Here is a 17,087-nt window from a genome sequence, read left to right on the forward strand (position 1 = left end):
ATTGACGGTTATCAACATCAATGCGAGAAGCGTTATAAATAAAGTCGAATCCCTAGAGACTGTTCTGCTTAAGTACGAACCAGATATAGTTGCGATTACTGAAACCTGGCTCTCCCAAGATGTCAGCGACGATGAAATTGCTCCACCGAACTACGAACTTGTCCGAAAGGATCGCGCCTCCCGCGGTGGTGGCGTGGCACTTATGATACAAAAGCGCATCCCATTTGTCACGCTTCCTGAAGTAACCGGCGCTGAAGCTGTTTTCTGCAAAGTTATTTGCAACACCAACATTATAATTGGCAGCTTCTACAGAAGCCCTTCTTCTGGACACGAATGCATATCGGTAATTCAAGATTTCCTCCAGCAATACTGTTGTAACTCACGAATCATTCTAATGGGCGGTTTTAACCTACCAGATGTCGACTGGACTACCATGCATCACACTTCAGTTATCTCCGACGCTGTAATTAATTTGATGATAAACTTTAACGTCCATCAAATCGTTCTCGATCCTACACGCGTACAAGGCTCAACAAAAAACATTCTTGATTTGATTTTAATCAGTGAACATTTCCCCGTCCATCGTGTTGCAACCCACGTCATCGAAGGCATCTCAGACCATAAAATTCCAGTTTGTGAATTACCGCTACAGTGCACCATGACATGCCACTGTCCAACCACCACCATAAAAAAACTTTGCAATGGCAGACGACGCAGCGATCCTAACTTATCTCGCCCATGAATTCGACAGCTTTGCCGAAAGCGCATCAGACAGATCTACAAACATAGACGCTACATGGCTTATCTTTAAACGCGCTGTACAGTACTGTATGACTAACTTTGTCCCGCTCAAGATCAAACGCATCGCTAAAAATAACCCTTGGATCACTAGAGACGTCATTCACGCGCAGCGTCAAGTAAAGAGGTTACGCAAAGCTATCAAGACCAAAGGTGGTAGTCATTTGAGGAAATCTAAATTAAGCAGTGCCGTTGAAAAGCTCAAGCAGGTCACGAAACAAGCGAAAGACTACTACTTCAATGTAACTTTCCCAAGTTTTTTTAGAAATAATCCACCCAGGTTTTGGAGCCATTTTCGTGGCCATAAAACGGTGCAGTCCGGTCTCTCTGTAGAAGATAAGGACAATACTGCTAATATGTACAACGATTCTTCTTTTCAGTCTTTACTAAAGATAACGGCATCATCCCCGACTCCTGCAATTTGCCCCTGCTAAATATTGAACCTCTCAGAATTACCGATGACGGGATTTTCAATCTTCTGCTGAACCTAGATCCAAAAAAATCAACAGGTCCGGATGATATTCCAAATGAGTTTTTAAAAAGATATGCCAAATGGTGTAGCAAGTACCTTGGTATTATTTTTCGCAAGTCTATTTCATTATCAAGGCTGCCCAGAGACTGGAAAATGGCAAAGATCATACCTATTCATAAATCAGGGGACACTACCTCACCCTCAAACTATAGGCCAATCTCTCTTACAAGTACATCATGTAAAATTTTGGAACACAATTTCGAAGCACAAAACCTCATTCCTGGAGCGCAATAGTATATTGACACCCCATCAGCATGGATTCAGACGCGGGTTATCAACCGTCACTCAACAAACAGAGGTTGTACACGATCTAGCCCTTAATATAAATAACTGTAGCCAGACAGACATAATATTGCTCGATTTCTCAAAGGCATTTGACTCTGTATCACACAATAAGTTGCTAGGAAAACTAAAAACTGTTATCGGGGAAGGCGAATTACTATCTTGGTCAGAAGATTTGTTGTCAAATCGGTCTCAGTTCGTGGTTTTTGAGTATGTTTCATCCAAAACAGTTTCAGTAACGTCGGGCGTTCCTCAGGGATCAGTCCTTGGTCCATTGTTATTTTTGCTATTCATCAATGACATAACTAATGACATTGATTGCAGCATTAAGCTCTTCGCCGATGACTGCATTCTTTACAAAACAATTAACAACCGCGAAGACCATCTGTCGTTAAACAGTTCTCTAAAAAAAATAACAGAATGGTGTAACACGTGGCAAATGACAATAAACACTAAAAAATCCGTTTGTATGAAAGTAACAAGAAAAAAATTCCCGTTTTGCTTTTCTTACTCTGTAAACGGCGTTCCATTAACGAAAACTAAACACCATAAATCATCATCATCATCATCAGCCTTACTACACCCACTGCAGGGCAAAGGCCTCTCCCATGTCTCTCCAATTAACCCTATCCTTTGCCAGCTGCATCCACCCTTTGCCTGCAAACTTCTTAATCTCATCCGCCCACCTAACTTTCTGCCGCCCCCTGCTACGCTTACTTTCTCTTGAAATCCACTCCGTTACCCTTAAGGACCAGCGGTTATCTTGCATTCGCATTACATGCCCTGCCCAAGCCCATTTCTTTCTCTTGATTTCGATTAGGATGTCATAAACCCGTGTTTGTTCCCTCACCCACTCTGCCCGCTTCCGATCTCTTAACGTTACACCTATCATTTTTCTTTCCATGGCTCGCTGCGTTGTCCTTAACTTAAGCTGAACTCTTCGTTAGCCTCCACGTTTCTGCCCCGTAGGTGCATAACCGGTAAGATTATGCTGTTGTACACTTTCCTCTTGAGGGAAATTGGTAAACTGCCACTCATGATCTGCGAGAATTTGCCATATGCGCTCCACCCCATTCTTATCCTTCTAGTTATCTCCCTCTCATGATCCGGATCAGCTGTCACTACCTGCCCTAAGTAGACGTATTCCGTCACTATTTCTAGGCTCTCGCTGCAATTGTAAACTGTTGTTCCCTTGCTAGGCTGTTGAACATTACATTGGTTTTCTGCATGTCAATTTTTAGACCCATCGATCTGCTCTGCCTGTCTAACTCATTGATGATGATTTGCAGTTCACCTCCTGTGTTCACCATAAATATCTAGGTATTACGCTGTCTTCTGACCTGAGGTGGGACTCTCACATTGCTAATATCACGTCTACTGCTTTACGGAAACTTCTCTTTATCAGGAGACGCTTGCGGTCCGCACCAGTATCTTCTAAACTCCTGGCCTACAAAACCCTTGTAAGGCCAGTCTTAAAATACGCGAACACAGTCTGGTTCCCCCAATCAATAACTAACATCACAAAACTTGAGGCTATACAACGCAAAGCCCTACGAATAATTCACAATAGATACAAGCGCACAGATTCCCCAACATTGCTTGCAGCTTCATACAGTCTCCAAACACTATCCGCAAGAGCAAAACAAGCGCGCTTAAAATTTTTGTTTCAATTATTACACGAGCAGTACAGGATAGATGTGCAAAAATACGTGACGTACTCACAACCGCCACCTTCACGGCACAAACATATGAACACACTAACCGAGTATGTGTGCCATAATGACAAGTTTAAGCATTCCTTTTTCCCTCTCTCCATTAGTGAATGGAATCGCTTAGATCGTAACATCACCTGCACTCAATCCTTATCATCCTTCGTGTCACAGATAGAGCATTTGTCGTAATGCACAGTGGCGATGCAGCAACCGTGACCGCAAATCTAGACAAGAAGACAACCCCTTCTAACTTGTCATGTATGCGATTTTGAGTGCATTCTTAAATTGTGCCTACCATTGTCGAAGATCTGTTCTGTATATCCTTTTGCTATGGCCAATTCACTTTTCCCTACCTTTGCTTTTATGCCATGTTTGCTGCCTTTGAATAATATGTTTATATTTGTTTTCTTTTTGCACTGTACTAATTACCCCTGCTATGGTCTTGCAATAAGACCAGCAGTATTGTAAATAAATAAAATAAATTCTATCAAACAATCCCAAACAATTCTGGAGCATTATCAAGGAACCACACAACTCGGCATATCGCTCCTCGAGTATATAATATAATTGGTTTTTGTGTGGAAAGTAAATGGCATAGTATCTGTCTCATATATCGGCGGACACCTGAACCGCGCCGTAAGGGAAGGGATAAAGGAGGGAGTGCAAGAAGAAAGGAAGAAAGAGGTGCCGCAGTGGAGGGCTCCGGAATAATTTCGACCACCTGGGGATCTTTAATGTTCACTGACATCGCACAGCACACGGGCGCCTTGACGTTTATCCTCCATAAAAACGCAGCAGCCGCGGTCGGGTTCGGACCCGGGTACTCCGGATCAGTAGTCGAGCGCCCTAACCACTGAGCCACCGCGGCGGGTCACTCTTGAGTTACAGTCCAAAATTGTGTCTAACAATGAATGCTCCAACGTTCTAAATGAGACCTTCGCCGAAGCCTTTTCTTATGACACTAATTTCCCTCTTCCCAACTACAACAGCGCTTCTGAATTTCCGATGGATGCAATAATATTTCATTGTGATGGTTTATTGAACGTAATACATCGCTTAAAATTGTCCACTTCCTGTGGCCCAAACAATATTAGCAGCAAAGTGGTAAAAAGCACAAAGGCATCATCCGGGATCGCATTATCCACGATATATAAACAGTCTCTTCTGCTTGCGATTTCGTCTGACGACTGGAAGATTGGCAGCGTTGTTCCGCTTCATAAATCCGATGACAAACACCTGGCAACTAACTATCGGCCAATATCTTCAACTTCTTTGTCATGCAAAATCATGTAACACATCATCTTCTCTCACTTAGCAAGCTTTATAGAATCAACGTCATTATTCTCTTCCCGTCAGCATGCTTTTAGGAAACATTTCTCATGCGAAACTCAATTACTTGCGTTTACAAACGAGATTCATTATTTACTTGATGAAGGGTCCGAAATTGATTGCATATATTTTAACTTTCGGCGAGCTTTTGATAAAATGTCCCACAGACTTCTTTATAAATTGAATGAACTAAATACGGACCAGTATGTACTAGCCTGGATTGAATGCTTTTTAACAAACCGCTCCCAGTTCGTGCGCGCTTATGGTTACATGTCGTCACTCCCTGTAACATCAGGTGTCCCACAGGGGCCCGTGCTCGGCCCTCTTTTATTTCTCATCTACATTAACGATCTACCAAGCAGTCTTACATCTTCAGTCTGACTTTTTGCTGATGATTGTGTCGTCTACCGGGCAATAAGCACTAGCAACGGTACAGCTGTACTTCAAGGTGAACTTGTTATTTCCGATTGGTGCTCGACATGTAATATGACAGTTAACACGACAAAATGTAAGCTAATGCGTTTTTCACGCCGCAGAATTATATGCCCTCCCTCTTACTGCCTTAATCATGCTTCATACTAATATCAGTAAGATCTTATAAGTACCTCGGCGTTATTCTAACATGGAAACTGATCTGGAATGAACACATTATTTCTATTATCGCAAACCCTAACCGCATGCTTGGCTATATTAAACGCAAATTTTCTGAGGCACCGTCATCTGTGAAAATAATTCTTTATAAAACACTTGTTCGCTCTAAACTCGACTACGCCTAATCGGTATGGGACCCACATATCGACGGATTAACCAATGTCCTTGAAGCAGTCCAAAATCGTTCCGCACGTTTTATTCTTGGTGGCTACGGCCGTCTATCGAGCGCAACACTCATGAAAGAAACTTTATCAATAGCACCCTTGTCGATGCGCAAAAAAAAATTTGCGTTTGTGCCTTTTCTTTAAAAATACCACAGCAATCCAATTATAGAAAAAAAATGAACTGATCACGTCACCCACATATGTACCGTCGCGCATCGATAATCCGCACAAAGTAGGCATCCCCCGATTCCGCACTACATCCTATCAGTATTCACTCATTCCTAAAACAGCAACAGAGTGAAATCGTCTGCCTGGCGCGCTGGTGCTTAATAACAATATCGAAGTACTCAGGGAAAACCTATGCTTGCATTATAACGCATAGCAATTTCTTCTAATTTAGCTTCATAGTTTACAGTTATATTGTTGTGTGTTTTATGTGGTTTCATATAGCGTTCTACTTTCTTCATTTTTAGCCACAAACGTTGACGACTGTTAGCATTTATTAGCTATGTTTCTTATGTGATGTTAGTACTTTTTGTTACCTCGCGTTACCATGTGCTTTTCAGAATCCCCGGTTCAATACTATCTTGCTTTTGCCTGTTCTTTTTTGTTGTTGTTTTTTGTACTGTAACGCTCCCCTCTATAATGACCTCTGGGCCAAGAGGGTAACTGAAATAAATAAATAAGTAAAATCCGGTTCCAAACGACGCGCAAACCCTGCAGATGAATTCAGAAAGTCAAACTGAAAAAGAAATTGATTTTGAAGTTGGGGAAAGGAAATGGCGCAATGTGAGACAGGAGACATTTCCTTTTCGTAAAACCAACTATCATTTTCCTTCGCTTACGGTGCGGTTCGGGTGTCCACCGAGATATGTGAGACCGGCAACGTTACGTTGCTTAGCGCGGTGCTCGTCACGTTGGTAGCCACGTGCTCTCCACGGCATGCGTTGCATCGATCACACCTAGCGTTCCGCTGAACGCATCAAAGTGCATCGGCGTTTTATGGAGAGCCCACTTTCATGACCTGCGCATCCCCCTTGACCGAAGGTCAAAGGTCAAGGTCAAAGGCCGGCATAGTTGGTAGAACAGACGTTGCTGTCGCTGCTGTAGCTGACATCATGTGTCGAACCTGGCTATCACGAGTTACGCTCATGGTTCGAGCTCTACCTACATTCACAGTGAAACTTTCGGCCACGGTGTCCTCTAGCTCTATTCAAGTTCAAACTTGCGGCCCCGCTGACGGCTCGAAAAGCTGGTGTAGTGAAGTTTTTCGCTTTAAAAATTATTTCTAAAAATCAGTAGCAGACTTCCCTGTAACACCTGGCATATGTTTACGGCAGTGACGGCGAGTGACTTTCCCAAAGTTAAACTGTGTGTGTCTCTAATAATTCCGGGCATTTCTCCCATCGTACGCGTCCGTTTTTGGCAGCGGGATGGTATAACGGACTGTCCCTCTAAATTATGGCTTTCGTCCCGAGCTTGAAGGTCATAGTTTAAATCGATGGATGTGACTTCACTGCCTGCCCCTGGCCCAATATTTTGCAAAATTTCGGAATGGCGTGATGAAAGCGCGTCAAGATCGTGCGAGGTTCCTTCGACAATCTCTCTTCACTCTGGAAATGGTGAACTAAACTTCTTGAATCACTTCCGCAACATCTTCTCCGAATTTCCTTCCTGCGTGAGGAGAAGCCTGAAAAGGCGTTAAGTATCCTCAACCTCCTCGAGGGCGATTCACCCATTGGACGACGCGACCTGCGTTGCCGAAGGGAGCACACATTGTGGAGACACTTGCTCGCGTAGCCTTTTACGGTGGCTGCGAGGCGCACGGTTTTCGTTCTCGACTCTTCGTAAACCTGAGGAACTTTACCGTGCGTTCGCTTTCGACGCCAGAAATTTCTACACATTGGCAAACGCCTATACTGAGCGCATATGCTCCGTACTGAATTTAGAGGTATGTCGAACGCCTCCATTTACGCCTGCCTCCTTAGAGCTGATGTGAACGTGGCTTCGTCGTTGAGGTGTAAATTGCGCTCTCTGTCCCGATTAGCGTTCACTTTTTCGTTCAAACCTTTCACGCACAAGCTCAGGTCGAGGTCGACCCTCCCAAGCCATTGATTACATGGGTTTCGAAAATTGCTAGTGCAACATCGCGCTGACTTTGGAAGGAAATGGTTTCTTGGTAGACATTTTCTAGTCTAGTGGGTGCATGCATAGCTGGGGCGTTTAAAACGTAAGAGACAGAGATGACAGAAGAAACGAAGGGCACGGTGCACGCCGCTCTCTACTTCGCTCTACTTTACTCGTGGTTACAAATCCGTGTTTTTATAAATTTGTTCCAACGCCTTGTAAAGCAGCTACGCCTGCTTTACATTGCCCGGTTTTACTCACGCAAATGATGCTGCAAAACCGATACTGTCAATGATTATCTGAAATACTTCAGTAGCGAACAGTCACCGAGTTTCTTCGCAGATACCAATGAATCTTATATCCAGCTTTTCGTTCCCCTCAAAAAGAAAAGCAGCGTTCATCTCATGTATGGCAAGAAGAACTGTTGGAACTGTTGCGTCAAGCCACAGGGTTACGCCATTCCAAGTATTTCGGTGATTTCCAGAAAGTTTATTTAAGCAAGTAAGTAAAGACGAACTTCGGAACAAACCGAATACCGACAATAAGAGCTCTATTACAGTGCGACTTCAAGAAGTGCTATGAAAATCGACCTCCATAAGCTTCCGTTGCACTTTAAATACCTTCATGATTGAGGCGTTCCCTAACTGTGACCTTCTGACTTCTGCATTCAACGCGTTCTTCTCAAAACCTTGAACAACAGGCATCCTCGCTTCACTCATAACTCATATTCTTAAGCTGATGGCCTCAACTCAGAAGCAGCTGTTCTAAATTTATTCTTGACTTCGGACATGAAAAAGTGCTCTGTACCTGATGAGATATATTATGCATTTCTCGTAAGTGACTTCACCTAGCTTAATGGATATCTCACCAGTATTTTTCAAAAATCTCCCATAACCGCCATAACTCCTTCGATCTAGACATTAGTAAAAATTAACTAGCGCAATACTGTCCAAATGCTCACTTATTTCTTTCATAGCCGAATTCATATAAGTTGCTACTACAAATAATTTCTATATATTTTATGGCGCTTTTCGAAACGAACAATCTCCTGAGCAACCTCCAGCATGGCTTTCGTCGCGGATTTAGCAACAGTACTCTGTGAACTCCGTTCACTCGTGACGTCAGCCTTCACTTGACGTGGATGAAGGCGCTTGACATTCAATGACAATTTTTCGCAAGCCGAACTGTATATTAAACAAACCTGCTCTCTTCAATTGCATCACCATTGTCATCATCAAGAGAGACATTTCGACTTGATCGCGAGTCATTTCATCCTTCTGGACAAGTTCAACTAAATATTCTGCAAGTGGCCGGTGACAAGTGAACCGTAATTGCTATAAGACTGTTTTGACGACATTTACTATGCTATCATGGAACTTCTTGTTAATGCATTGGTCCAATCGTACTTACGCAAAACGAGTATTTTAATATAAACATGCCGGCATCATATGCACACGTGTTATGCTCAAAAACGCGTATCTGGCTTCAAAACCTACCACCACCGCGACTCGCGTGTTCCTCTCCTAGACACTGAACCACTCGGATCCAAAACTGCGTTCCGTCTGATCCAAAGGTTAGGCTTTGTGGAAACCCCACAACCTATCTACTAAAAAAAAGGCGACCGTTTTGTTTTTCGCTCATATGGAAGGAATTTCTCGCCTTCAAATCTGTCTACTTCGGTCCCTTGATAATTGTTGTTCAAATTTTCACCGTCATCGAGAAATATAGCAGCTGTCGAGAACTAGCCGTTTCAGCTTTTAACCTTGCAGCTGACAAGTTTACCAGAAGTGTTTTTGTTTTTATCTGCGCACCATAAAAAGTTGGGAACTTCCTTCCTGTTGAAACTCGAACCCTCGAGGAATGTTACACGTCTGCGACTAGCGTGGACTTGCACGCACCTTTCCCGTCGCGATCAGGCGGGCCAGCTCGCAAGCAGGCTTCAGGAGCAGCGGGTCGATGACGGGGGGCAGCGCGCCGCGGCCGGGCTTTGGGCGGCACGCACTGACCACCACGCACGCCGCGTCCACCAGGCCGTCCACCAGACGCCGCAGCAGGCCGCCCAGCCAGGCCCGCCAGCCGCAGCCCAGCGGGGGTCCGACCACCCTGGGAGGCTCGGAAGCCATCTGGGCTCAGTTCACTACAGCAGCAGCAGCAGCAGCCCCTGTAGCAGAGTGAGGCATCAGTCTCTATTTCATTGCCCGTGCCATATTCACAAATGCGTCACCCGATGCCTCCTGGGAGTCTGGAGAACACACTGTCATACTCAGTGCGAAATTTGTCGGATTCAAACCGCAAGTCGAAACGTTTCAGAAACGTCGCAGTATACCCTGCCGGTGCACACTCACCAGCTGGACAACGAACACTAAGAAACCACTTTTATTCGCAATTGTATGAATGCTGTATCGCTACTGCTCCTCTGGGCACGACAATGGAACCATTAAAGCTAGCTTACAAAAAAAAATAAACTCTCACCGCAGCTTGTGTAGTGTCCTCGACTCGATTCCATGGCAGGGGTCGCCCGACGCTGCGCGCTACACCAGGTGACAAGAGCGCCCGTTTAATCCGCCACACTCCAACGAGCCCACACATTTCCAAAACAAGCCATCCTTTTCACGCTGCGCTGACACGTGGCACGGTCTTCTGGATCTTCCCAGCATCCGAGTGCGACAGGAGAGCCAGCAAAGTTCCCCGTCGCCACGTGCAAGGGAGCTTACGCAGCCGCCTTCGTGTTCGGCGCGGCGCCACGAGAAGTGGTTGGTGTGGCGCCTTGTGCGGCGCGGGTCACACGCGCCAGTTCCGTGTGGGCCGCCAGCAGGAAAAGGCGAAAGCGCTTAACGGCAGCAGCGCGTGGTTTCCTGCTGAGGCCGGTCAGCAGCTGGAAGCAACAGCGCGCCACCGCGCGGACCACGCGGAAAGCACGAGCGCCACCCGGCTGAGTGTCGGTCTGGGGCTATAGCGCACCAGAACCCACCTTCTGCCACTTAACCCTGAAGTTCCCAGGCATTAGAAACGTCGGATAAAAGTTACGAGCTTCCAGGAGTCCTTCATTGCAGGATTATAAAAAACTGGGAGGCTTATAAAAAGATATGATTAAACCATAATTATGTTCAGTTCATTTTTTATGGTCTATGAACTTCTAAGCATGCTAAAATTGGGTGTGAATAGACAGGTGAGTAATATTAACCCCTAGCGAAATTCAAAACTGCCCACCACCTTGAAATGCGTGCAACACTTTAAAAAAATAAAAATTAAGGGTGCATTCACGTTTCTATAACTCGCTGGCTCGCACACCCCAAAACGGGGTTCTTACTTCATGCTTACATTCACAGCGCAAAGACAAACACGGACTTGAGGGGAGACACCACAAAGCGCCGACTTCAACAACGTTTATTGCTGCGTGCAGCGACTACATATAGCATACAGCGGGCATGCGCAGCAACGAAAAGGAAAGTCATGTGAGACTGGTAGCAGCGCCAACCCGCAAAGGAAACACATCATCACAGGTACAAGGAAGACAACATAAAGCTAAAACCTAAAAGTCAGGACGCAGACAAGAACAAAAACCATGATACCCAAGTTGGAAATTCCTAAGAACCGACGTTCTTTATCACCTAGCAACACCGAAGGGGTCCTAGCTGACACAATAATCTCATTTTTTTGCAATCTCAATAGCCTCTGCTATCTCCCTGGCAGTTTTGCTGACATACTTATGAAGAACTGTTGTTTTTCCCAAAAAAGGGCCACGTTCCTTACACTCTTGGCAATCACGGCAGTGTATGCCTAGATGACTGGATGGCCCGGTGACACTATTGCTGTGTTCCATGAGCCTCTCGTTTAGACATCTGCCAGTTTGGCCAACGTAGGCTCGGCCGCAGGGAAAAGGTATAGAGTACACTACGTTTTTTGCGCACTTCTACAAAAGGTTGCCTGTGCCTAACAGTGCAGGAATCGCTGCCAGTAATGGTGGAATTTACCCTCTTGCACAGTTTCGACAGCTTCTCTGTTGCGGAAAACACCACATGCACACCTGCTCTTTTCCCTATTTTTTTGAGCTGGTGGGCGACGGTGTGCATGTACGGTAGTACCGCCACATTTTTCTCGTACCTCAAGTCTACATTCACTGTTTGGGAAGGTAACATCGTCACTCAAAAAAACGGAATATGCATTGGCTCCTGCGTTGCTCCTGTTTTGACCGACATTTTTCTAGCGGAGCGGGACCGTGAGTTGAAAAGCAGAAGTGAAGGTTCCAGTATTGCGGGCATTTTCAGATATGTTGATGATTTTCTCGTTTTTACCAACTCACAGGATATGTCCAATTAGGCTAGCATGTTCAGTATCTTTGATATGTTTTCCGAATGCCTTCATCCACTAATCCTGACGCATGAAGAGGCTGTGAACGAATTCATCAGATTTCTTGATCTGGGCATTTATTTTTCTGCTGACCATGTGTGTTGGGCTTATGAACCGCGAGGAAACAAACCTGTCCTTCCTTTTGGTTCAGCCCACTCAAAACTAGTCAAACGGGCAATTGTAAAATCTTGCTTTTGCAGTGCTCTTACGAAATCATGCGAGCATCGACTGGATTATGCGTTTTCTAGCCATGTGACCCGGTTGAGCGGCTCTGGCTACCCGTGTTCACTCTTGTTATCGGTTGCCGAGAACATGCTCAAAGAAAGCAGGGAAGAAGTACCGGACACCGTTGGGACTGACACAAATTGGAAGAAAAATGTGGCGGTACTACCGTACATGCACACCGTCGCCCACCAGCTCAAAAAAAAATAGGGAAAAGAGCAGGTGTGCATGTGGTGTTTTCCGCAGGATCACTTGTGTGAGCCAGATAACCAAAATAAACAATGCAACCACATGAATGTGCTTTGGCGTACAAGCTGCTAACAGTGGCTGTCAGTTTCGTGTTGACTACTGGTATCGCAGCAGAACTGGCTATGACATGACTGCGATTTCCAGTGCAGACTGCTAACAGAGCCATAAAGCGTGCTCTGACTACTGTTATTTCAACATGGGGCCCGTCAAACTCGACGATGGCTGCCTGAATGAGCATTTTGGGCCTCAATAAGCTAATGATGCTTTATATTTATTCTCTTATTCTCATTACTTATGTGAGCCAGATAACCAAAATAAACAATGCAACCACATGAATGTGCTTTGGCGCGCAAGCTGCTAACAGTGGCTGTCAGTTTCGTGTCGACTACTGGTATCGCAGCAGCACTTTTCTATGACATGACTGCGATTTCCAGTGCAGACTGCTAACAGAGCCATAAAGCGTGCTCTGACTACTGTTATTTCAACATGGGGCCCGTCAAACTAGATGGTGGCTGCCTGAATGAGCATTTTGACCCCGCCAAAGGTAATCAGAGTTAACAGTTGTGTTTCAATTCAGATATACCAGCATTTAAACATGTTTCTATGTCACTTCTTAAATCGAGCACAATGTGTGCTGGACGTTGCTTATCAGAACTGAGCTTCTATTATAAGGAATACGCCATAAATGGAACTGCTTATTTATTTCAGAGGTCACGGAATGGATGGTTGTCTGTTGCGAACCAACGGGAAAAATTTTGGTAGCCCTAATAAAGGCTGTTCTTCCGTTAAAAGAAGCCGTTATGCTTCGTCGAGTGGCTCAATGCCAGACAGCTCGCAGTCGGAGTCGCTTTCTTCAGTGTCATCTTCACCCAGCTGGATGATGATGGGTTGGATGTGCTCACTCCCAGACGTGTCAAGTCTGAACTTTGCCTCCAAATCCATCACGTGCTGAATGCTCTTCGCCCAGTCTTCCGCCGCTACGTGCTTGATTTTCTCCCTCAAGATGGCATCGACCGTGGACAGCTTGAAGTCTCTGTTGTCCGCAGAGATGCCATTTTTGACCTTGGCCCAAACAAGCTCAATGGGATTAAATTCGCAGTGGTACGGCGGGAGCCTGAGTACAATGCAACCGGCGCTTACAGCTGCATTGTCTACGATGTAGCTCAGAAAGCGTGACTTTACAGATGCCACCAGCTCAAGCAGCTGCTTCTTTATCATCCTTTCAGCGTAGGTGATCTTCTTGCTTGTGAGCCACTCCGGTATCTTCTTCTTCCAGGCCGTCGTTGGCAATTTCTCTTCTCGCCGGCTATGGTAAGGTGCATTTTCTAAAACAATGAAGCTACCAGCTGGCAACTTCTGCAGAATGCCATTAAACCAGCCCTCAAAGCGATTGCCGTCCATTTCCTCGTGGTAGTCGCCTGTCTTTTAGCCTCAGAATACATCCAAGCAGCCGTTGACGAAGCCATCCTCGCTGCCGATGTGCGTGACGATCAGGCGCTGACCTTTCCCAGAAGGTTGTTTTAGACCCGTCGTTAGGCCATTTGCTCGAGCGAACAGGCGTCCGCGCTTCTGCACCACGGTGTCTGTCCACACGATCGACCGAGTGTGTCCCGCCGTACCCCATGTCTCGTCCAGGTAGAAGATCTTTCGGCCTTCCGCTCGGTAGCGCTCCACGTCACGGAGGTAGCGATTCCGCCAATCGGTGATGTCATCCCGGTCGATAAGCAGCGAGTTGCGGCTTCTCTTTTCGTGCTTGAAGCCGATCTCGGCAAGCAGGGGACGCGCAGTCCACCGCCTTAGTGATGGGAGTTCCATACGTTCCGAGAACTCGTTAGTGATCTTCTCGACCGTCGGTATCTCGTTGCGGCGAAAGAAATCGTGCAAACATGACCTCAGCGCGCACAACGTGAAGCTGTCAAACTTCGCGCTGCGTCTTCTCTTCTCCGCATTGCGTGGGCGCTTTCGGGACGGCGTCGTCAGTTTGCCACCCGAAAAATGCGAAGCTTTAACTTCCTTCCTCACCCTGAACACAGTCCTTTCGCTGACACCGAGCATGTCAGCGACAAACTTGCTCGTCTCCTCTACGCTGCGTTCAGGCTCCCTGTTACGCCAAAACGTGTAGCAGTGGAAGATCATGTTGCGTGAATCGCTGTTCAGGATGCGGCCGCTCTTGCTCTTGCCGAGGCTCCTTGGTGGTGTGATCATCGATGGACACAAGGCTCGTTCGGCAACAAAGGCTCGCGTTCCGATGTCACCTCGCTGGGCTCCATGGCGGAAAAGAGGTACGGAATGCCGTGCGCGAACGTGCGTGAACTCACGAGATTGTAGGTTCGCAACAGCAAAAAAAGAAACAAGTAGCAACTGAAAAATAAGCCTCACACATTAAAAAAATAAGCTTGTGAAAACACACAAAGAGTACATATGAATCCTATGCTATTGAGCCAGACTGTTTTGTAATTACACGCCTGGTGCCGCCGATCTCGCTCCGTAACAGACGACGCACAGCGTTGTAGAAGGCACGGAGTTATTTTTCTCTCGCGATCCGGCATGTGCTGGAGCATTTGCATCATGATAGTTTTACTAAACCACTCATCAAGATACACAAATCTTATTTATACAGAGAAATACGCGTTTTAGAAGCAGTCACAATTTTTTTAGCGGGACTATTTCTTTAGTCGCGGAGGCAATTGGCTGCTGCGCTTCGGTCATCTGGGCGGGGCCTCTCCTGTCTTCTAAAGTTGTACCCGACTATAAGTCATCTGCGCATTCTACTGTGAGTGAATGTGGAGAAATGAACGTCCACCTCGAATAGCGTGCAAACATAAAAATTTGTGTGAAGCTTGGCAAGACAGCCGCACAGACGTATGAGCTCCTTCGTGACACTTACGGCAACGAGACATTATCGCTGGCGCGAGTTTTCGAGTGGCACAAGAGGTTCATTTCGGGGAGAACGTCGGTGGAAGGCTACACGTAAAAGGGGCGCCCTTCAACCTCACAAAATGAAAACAGCGAGGCTCGGATAAGGGAAATCGTACAACAAGACCGCACCACTACAGTCCGTCTGCTATCAGATGCTCTCGACATTAGTAAGACAACATGCCATCACATTTTGCGCCAGAACTTGTGGAAACCAAAGCTGAATGCCAGACTTGTGCCGCACTACCTCACACAGGACCAGAAGGACACGCGGGAATCAGTGAGCGCTGATTTGCACTCCGAGGCAGAGAAGGATGCTGCATTGACCAACAGCATCATTGCTGAAGACGAAACATCGTGTTTTCAATACGATCCCCAAACAAAGAGGCAGAGCGCCGAGTGGCGGTCTACAAGCTCTCCGGCGTCGAGAAAGGTGCGGCGACAGAAGATCAAAACAAAGACGATGCTCATAGTTTTTTTTGAAGGGCAGACAGTGAATCAGGAGTTTTATATTAGCGTGCTCCAACACACGCGTGATGCACTGCGACGCCGTCGCCCCGACTTAAGGGCATCTGCACAATGGAGCCTTCTCCACGATAACGCAAGGCCGCATACTGCTCTCAGCATGACCAAATTTCTCGCCAAGCACAGCATTATACTGCACTTCCCAATCCGCCTTACTCGCCTGACCTCTCCCCATGCGATTTTTTTCTGTTTCCTCGCGTGAAGAGCTCCCTAAAAAGTCGCTGGATGGGCAGCGTGGAGACCATTCAAGACGCCACTACAATGGAGCTGACGGCCCTGCCAAAAGAAGGGTTTTCCAACTGTTTCCAAGACCTCAAGAAGCGTTGGAAGCTGTGTATAGACTGCAAGGGAGACTATTTCGAAGGGGGGCTGCACAAATTATTTCAATGTTAAACGTTTTTTGCTTTTTTAATGGACTCACTCGGAACTTTACGGACAAAGGTTGTGTTTATATATGTCTGGGTTGCGGCTTTGTGGGCAGAGTCCTTGCCTTCATCTAAGTGCGTAAGACTGCTTACGGCTGGCGCTGACCTTAAGGTATATAGTGCAACCTCACTAATGCTGAAAACACGATGTAAAGGCGGCGTTTTAATAACCGGAGTGCGCGGTACAGAACCGATCACGCACGAGTATGAACCGTCAGTTTGATAGTGCGATCTCAATTTTTTTTTTTTTTTTTTTGCTGACACTTTCAGAGGTGGAAAAGCCAGCTGCTGAAGACTCCTGCAACATAAGCCATTTATTTACACTTTGTCACGCTGTGACGACGTAGACACTGGCGAGTGCAAGAAGGTTTTGAAATTTTTTTGTACGGTGCTCATGTCCTGGGCCGTCGGCCCGTTTGGCAACTGGCGACCATATTAGACACAGGTTAAGCTCTGATCGACTATAAGCTGATCTGATCTGTTCGTTCCGCAAATGGAAGTTGAAGAAGAGGATGTGCAATGCGCAGCGCGACAGTGTGTTGCACTTTAACATGAGGTGTGATCTGCTGCAGCGATAGTACAGCGCTCTCGTGCAGTGGCTAGCAAAGCTGATCCATTCACCCCGCCTCGGTTCGAAACCCAGTAGCGGCAATACTTAATTCATTTCTGCGCCCTCAAAATGAGGGACGCTACAAGTTTCTCAATTGTTTCGGTTTGACCCCGTTAAGTTGTGCTTTCGCACTGAAATCCACAAGGACATAGAAGAGTACAGCTGACTAAAATGCAATATCGTCACAGATTCTTG

General features: G+C 46.1%; 1 protein-coding gene across 1 annotated transcript in view; it reads right to left on the reverse strand.

Moving 5' to 3' along the window:
* LOC144096671 (fatty-acid amide hydrolase 2-A-like) overlaps positions 1–10,418 on the reverse strand; it is a 189,643-nt gene extending 179,225 nt beyond the window's left edge. The window contains exons 1-2 of the mRNA XM_077629507.1: positions 10,068–10,418; positions 9,494–9,756 (exon numbers count right to left, since the gene is read on the reverse strand). Coding sequence (XP_077485633.1) covers positions 9,494–9,718 — 225 coding nt within the window. The 5' untranslated portion in view covers positions 9,719–9,756; positions 10,068–10,418. The remainder of the gene's footprint in view (positions 1–9,493; positions 9,757–10,067) is intronic.
* Between the last annotated feature and the right edge of the window lie 6,669 nt (positions 10,419–17,087).

The sequence above is a fragment of the Amblyomma americanum genome, chromosome 7 (assembly GCF_052857255.1).
Source record: "Amblyomma americanum isolate KBUSLIRL-KWMA chromosome 7, ASM5285725v1, whole genome shotgun sequence".
NCBI lineage: Eukaryota > Metazoa > Arthropoda > Arachnida > Ixodida > Ixodidae > Amblyomma > Amblyomma americanum.